This window comes from Oncorhynchus keta, chromosome 8, assembly GCF_023373465.1.
Source record: "Oncorhynchus keta strain PuntledgeMale-10-30-2019 chromosome 8, Oket_V2, whole genome shotgun sequence".
NCBI classification, from domain to species: Eukaryota; Metazoa; Chordata; class Actinopteri; order Salmoniformes; family Salmonidae; genus Oncorhynchus; species Oncorhynchus keta.
In genome coordinates this window covers 17,532,137-17,539,059 of record NC_068428.1, presented here as the reverse complement: position 1 = coordinate 17,539,059, position 6,923 = coordinate 17,532,137, and the positions used below count along the sequence as shown (strand labels likewise).

Below are 6,923 nucleotides of genomic sequence, written 5' to 3'. Positions count from 1 at the left end.
ATGGTGACTCAGAGTAGAGGTTTTATATTCTAGGTATGAATTACATTTCTACGACATTATAACCAGGCTAAAATGACGCTGCACCCAAGCAAATTCCAAGATGAATTTAAATTCACTGATATCATGCCATCCTCATAAGCATGAGCCACCATCACTTTAGTATTTACATACTATTCTGCAAAGAAGACGCTGTGTACAATCATGCATTGCTAATTTGCCTCCAGTGTGACACAGGTAATTGGCAGGTCACTTTAATAGCCTTGTGTAATATGCAGCTGGCTTTGTACTCTCATGAGAAGCCATGGTAGATGTGTTTGTGTACAGCAGTGGGCATCATCGGGGTTGAGGTGATCAGGTTTGTTTACAGAGCATGGAGAAGTTTGGCTGTTCAAGACACTGGTGGCAACTGCTACAAGCAGAGTGCAAATCGACAGAAGCGTTTGGATATGTGTAAAACATGGAATGTGCAAGGACTCAGGGGCAGTGGACAGATTTCCATTGTTCAATGTGGATTAATGTCACTTCACATGTCATTTGTAAATACTGAAAATACTAAGTCATGCTAATGAATTAGTAGACTGTTAAAGGGCTGTATACTGTATATCCTCCGTATAGCCTACTTTTCCAGGACAGATTATATAGGGTATTTTCATCCATAGTGAGAGATAGATGCACCAATATCATACCCCCAAAATGTATTTTGTGTGGGGAATATGGGACCAAATATTAAACGTTTGACTACTTTAATACAAATATAAACTAATTTGTCCCAAGAATGTTGGTCTCCTAAAATGGGGGGGACTATGTCATTTCTAAACGGTTCACCTGGTTTTGTATAATTTCAGATGCAAAGGGCTGGAGTACAGAGCCAAAACAACAAAACTTGTCACAATCCCAATACTTTTGAAATTCACTGTATCTAATTTGTATTTAGGTTGATCAACTGTGGATGCACCTATGCTTATCCTAATTATATTGTTTTATGAGTTGATGCATGTTAATGTCTGGACCTCTGCCACAAGACTAAATAGATTATACTCTGTCCATTATAGGTCATTTTTGACCTCTATGCGCAAAAGTGAGGGACAGCTTCTATGCATGTTGATCTTTCCAAAGCTGTGAAATGTGAATCCACGTATTGCCACTCTTGCCTTGAACAGAAATAGCTGCAATGGGGTAATGTGTGCCTCCGTGTTGCTGCTGTGAACGCGGGAGACGTTTTGTGCGAAGACTCTCCTCCACGTTTTGCGCGATCCTGAATCCAGACTTTTGTCTCGTCAGAGTCAAGATTCGGTTGCTCCGCCCCTGACTGCTTGTATATCAGCACTGGATGAGAGCGGTTGAAACAGTTTTGTATTTTTTTGAGCTGAGTTTGAAAGTACACCATCTTGATTTCCAGAATGCACACCATTCACTGAGTTGTGATTGCAAAAACTGGACTGATACAGTCACTCGCCTTGTGCTGACAGCGGAGCCACATCCAAGGGATCCCGTCAAAGAGGTAAATAACGAGTTTTGTTTTTGGAGTAGTGGAGTGAGCTGCGGAAATGGATTCACGGAGACATTTGATACAACCTTGCAGCTCTGTTTATTGTGACTCAGTCTGCAGTTACGTTGTATACATACATAGTGTCTAAGATTAATGTTTTGCATGGGATTTGTTTCTAAGTAGTTTTAATATAATCATTTGGAGGCTTTATCTGCAAAACTATTTACTGGGTGATAGTCGTTTTCATTGCGCGTACATTGTTGGATAGCCTGTTTTTCTTATCCAGTCGAAGCAAATTAAATGTTTGTATTTTAATTTGTGACAGCTTGGGGAATGGTAGACCGCATGATGGCAATGAACCATGGACGATTCCCTGAAGCTGTGAATGGTCTCCACCATCACCACCCAGCGCGCAGAATGGGCATGGGGCAGTTCTCGAACCCACAACACCATCAGCAACAACAGCAGCAGCATGGCTACACTACTGGTATAATGGGAGATAATTTGCACTACGGAGGGGGCAATGTAACAGCTAACCACGGAATTCGGCATTCTGTGGGGAATGTAAACGCTGGACACCCAAACGGCAACATGCCTCCCGGAGCGCGCTACAGCTCTCAATTTGTGGGACCTGCCGCCGCCGTCCCCACTCAAGGACAGCTCGCGGCAAGTATGCAGTTACAAAAGCTCAACACGCAGTACTACAGCCACCATACTCACCCCTCTCACCATCATTATATGCATGATTTGCATCCTGCGAATCATCAACTTAACGGGACGGGACAACAGTTCAGAGACAGCAACGCGAAACACAGCACGTCCAGTTTGCCTCAACAAGCGCATCATGTGCCTGCAGCAATACTGCCCCCCAACGTCATTGACACGGATTTTATTGATGAGGAGGTCTTGATGTCTCTGGTCATTGAGATGGGGCTGGACCGAATAAAGGAGCTACCTGAGCTGTGGTTAGGACAGAATGAGTTTGATTTCATGACAGACTTTGTATGTAAGCAACAGCCAAGCCGAGTGAGTTGTTAAATCTCACTAAGTGGACTTATACAGTCATCTACTCAAACAGACTTTAAAGCATTCCTTGTTGTCCCCTAAACTCGAACATTGAGAGAGAAGATCTGCAATATACCAATGGAGAACCATTCAAACATGTACTATACCAGATGATATATTCCTCAAATATTTTGGGGTTATAGACCTATACTGCGGATATAATGGAAATGAGTTTGTTTGATGTAGGAATGCACTACAATCTCAATTGAATCTTTGTCAGAAAGGCAAATCTTTACATCCATGCTATGCATCATTACTTCAAGCTAGAATCCTTAGTTGCTACATCAATTTTTGGAGAAATTAACTAAGAAATTATATATAATTGATTCTTGAAGAATATAACTTCTAAATGCCTCATGAGCTTAGTTCAACTGTGATATCCCATCACCCAAAGGAAAAATATAAGCCCTTTTTTGTTAGCAATGTTAATATAAACAAACACTGTATAGCCTCAACATGGTTAACTATCATTTTGATATAATGGGTGGTCAGTCCTTGCACCAATAGCTATGTCTATGAATTTCAGAGTGGTTCTTTTGGCCCATTCCTCAGCTTTTAAAAAAACCAAAACAGTGGGGGTGCCCACTTTGTTATTGTTTCAATTAAGGATTCTAGCTTTAGTTGGACAACAGAACATGTGAAATCAAGAAAATCTTTTAGATGAGTAGAGTGTGTCTGCTTATTTGAATAGGCCTAGTTCTGGAGGAAAATAGAGCCCTACAATAGCGTGCTTGGTATATTTATTTTCCTGCCTCATTCAAACATTTTGGATGACAGAAAATGTTGAATAATTATGAATTGCAAATGAACCATATTCAAAATGCTCGAAGTGGTTAAGAAACATGCTTGTAGACAAGTACTGTGTAATTGTTCCCTACAATACTATACTGTACAATGTTGTGGCCATATACTTACCAGATATCTGTGCTTTAAAATGATTTGTCTATCATGGAGGAAAACTGAAACTTGTGCTTGTTTTTTTAATTTCCTCATCTGCTGCAAATGTATTTTTAACATTGCTTGTATCACAGCCAGGATGCACTGTGAGTTAATATGGTTTTCTTTGATATTGTGAAGGTTAATGGTAGGACTGCACATGTCTTTGCAGAGATGTGGATCCTTCAATAACAGAGGGGGTGATGTGTGGGTATTTTCCACATGCTTAAATGGGAACAATGTCTGTTTAGAAAGAGAGAGAAAAAAAATGAGTCTTTGGAAAAGGGATACTCCTTCGCTTAAATATCCGACCCCTCCCCCCTGCTCTTTCATGTGTGGACAATAAACAGTGTGGAATGTTGTCAAGGTAAAGAGTATAATTTCACAGGACGTCTTGTTTCTCATCAGTCCTCAGAATTGACACCACTGTGCTTATTTAGTGTATGCGATACAAGGCAATACTACTGTGTTGAAGCTTTCCAGGAAAGTTTGACAGTATTTTTTTTTTTTTTTTTTGGAAGAAAATTGTTAATTTATTCTATTTTAATTTGCAAACATGAATAAAGCAGCTGAAGTGCATTACTGAAGTGATCATGGTGTCATTGTGGGTGTTGGCATCCGTTCCATGTGTTTTCAGTTTGTGGGGTTTGTTGTTGCACACTTTTGCCACTTTTGCACAGTTGCAGGCCAAAGAATGAGGGCAATTCCACCGTAGCAGAATGATGGCGAGACTCCGATTTTTCTTTTCACTTTTAAAATGTATGTCAAAACAAAAACCAATGACAGCAAAGATAAATAAACCGTACAACTATATGCACAAGGACTACTTTTAACAATTTCCACTGGCATCTTTACAAAAACACATTTCACTTGAACAGTGCAGATGCAAAGTTTGTTAACAGTATGACATAACAGTCACCAATGTACTGTTCTTCAACTAAATGTGCATCATTCTGTTAGTGGAATTGCCCAGGACTATCCTTTTACATTCAGACAACAGTTTGGTTCACATGGATTCAAAGTCAGGGTTGTTGTGAGGAAATACTACTGGTGAGACTTACCACTGGTGATGCATAAAGCCTCAAAATACCCGACAACGTAACACTTCTAGTAGATATAGGATAGTAGTTAATACTATTTAATTTAGCCAAACTGTAATAAATATAACAAACTTAGCACTTTGAACTATGAAATTACATTTGGACTCTTCCGCCCATAATACCTGTTTTTATGGATCCTTAATGGTGATCTTTGCAGCCAGCTGTCTCTCTTTGAGAGGGAGCGTGAGGAACCAAACACTTAACCAAAAGGAAGTGCTCAATGAGATGAACCCTGAGGTGTAACGCTGTAAGCGTCCAACCTTTACCATGCCAATGTTCAGCAGCTTCATATGCTGAGCTCTTTCTCACCGTCTAATGAGACCTTGAACCGTTTCTCAGCCAAGGAAGTTATAATAGTGAGGATTCACTCCTAATTTATGTATCTGTTACAGGGACTAAATGTGAAGCGAATTTTAAACACATCTTAAATCAAAACTTGAGACTAATGAAAGTGTGGAAGATGAGTCCCATGTGAGATTTTCACTGAATATTAAGGTAGAGAGATTCATTCATCCCAGAGGCATACTACCCTGTATTGTCCTTGAGTTTCTTTTTTTTTTAAATCTCTGATTCAGTCATCCCTTTTATATGGGAAAAGGGATTAGATTCTCAGAAAAAGAGACACTTTAAAAGAAGCTTGAATTGTTAGCAAGAAAATGTTCGGAAGACTTGAAGGGTTATCAGTCAATTGCAATGAATCCTGAAATTGGTGTCTTTGACTATAGAAAACCAAATTGACACACCAATACAGTAGCTTAGCAATAGAGACACTTGTCTTTGTGAAGTGTGCTGTGCAAACCCTTGAAAATATTAATTTTACTCAGACAAAATGATAGGCTCTCTTGGCTCCCAAATAAATAAAATATACAGTGAATGACAGAGAAGGACATTAAAAATAGTATTTCCATAAACATTAAATATTTACTTTAATATACCTCGGCTTCAGCCCGATCATAGACACAGAACTGTCTTAAGGACAGTTGGCAGGGACGTATAACAGTGACGAGGAGTATCCTTGTGCCAAAAAACATAGATGCTGCTCTGCTGGTCAGTCTGTGTGCCATTAACACCTTGTCAAGTGTGCAAACAACCCCTGATTTGTATGTTTACAGTGTCTAGAAGAAGGAATAAAATTATCTGTCCTTAAAAAAGGCTAAATGCTTTCAGTGATTAATTTTGCTTACAGGTGTGCATGGATTTTCGCTGAAGACTTGATCCGAACCATTTAAAGGCCCAAATCTGACATTTCAAAACCTGTCCCTAACACTGTTTGGAAACTGACAGACGAGGCTGTGACAATGTAACCACTCTCAAATTTACAGACAAACTTACGAATGCAAGGACAGACACCCCAACAGTTTTTACTCAAATGTGTATATGTGTGGGCATAATTTTAGTGTTTATCTATGGTGTTGTGTGTTAAAGGATCCCCAACTAAGAAAAAGTATGAGATCAGTAATGCTGTATTAATTATCTCCCATTTAGAAAGTACATGTGAATGAATGTCTAGGTTAAGTCGCTGATGCTCTCTCCTGATAGCTACGTTAGTGCAGTAGGATACTTTACAACAGACAAACCATGGCTTTCACTATCAACCCCCAATTTACAGCGGTTGAAACAGAGACAGCACCCCATCCCCCACACCCAATCTATGATTGGCCACCTCAGTCACGTCCTGAATTACTAAATTTAGGATTATAATCCCAGTCCAGCAGTGGGATTCAGCATATTCTCCTGCTCAATCCACACCAATCAGATATGTTTAGCCAGTCATTTAAGTTTGACCATATAGAGGGTTTGGGGTCAGTAGCTACATACAATTAATTTTAAATAAACAGTTCAGTGTTGACCTATGAAATAGATGGGGCAGAGGAAAAGCTTCCACATGAAATCCATGAAGTTAAATAATTAACATTTATGACTTGGCAAGAAGTTGAAGTAGTACTGCAGCTGGTGGTAAATCAGGGAGCCAGTGCAGTAACAAAATGCACTCTGGAGCAGTTAAATGCTCATCATAGCGAGTCATTCAATAAAGTTTTAATTAAAAAGAGGTCATTTAAATGGCCAAGTGCCATTTTGGCTGCCTCCTGTAAGTTTTGATAGCTAACATTCACATATTCCATGGAATGAAATGTGTATAGATTTTATGAGTCCTACAAAACAGCTCTATAAAAAACTTCAACATAACATGATGAGACATTACCATTTTTACAGCTGTCACAACACAACATGAGCTTTAACTAGGGCCAGGGGGTTATCCTGGCCACATGACATGACCAGAAAAAAACTGTCCGCAGCTTATAAGCTATCCACGGTCCAGAGTATTTCGTAGT

At 39.5% G+C, this 6,923-nt stretch overlaps 1 protein-coding gene across 1 annotated transcript; it reads left to right on the top strand.

The window, feature by feature from the left end:
* Nucleotides 1–1,331: 1,331 nt before the first annotated feature.
* On the top strand, nt 1,332–4,069 carry LOC118386912 (cbp/p300-interacting transactivator 2-like). Its single transcript, XM_035774902.2, has 2 exons — nt 1,332–1,501; nt 1,815–4,069. The coding sequence occupies exon 2, from the start codon at nt 1,823–1,825 to the stop codon at nt 2,525–2,527; it is 705 nt and encodes a 234-aa protein (XP_035630795.1). The 5' UTR covers nt 1,332–1,501; nt 1,815–1,822; the 3' UTR covers nt 2,528–4,069.
* Nucleotides 4,070–6,923: the final 2,854 nt, after the last annotated feature.

Coding starts and splice junctions, on each gene's coding strand:
- LOC118386912 (XM_035774902.2), top strand. CDS start 1,823: ATGGTAGACCGCATGATGGCAATGAACCATGGACGATTCCCTGAAGCT.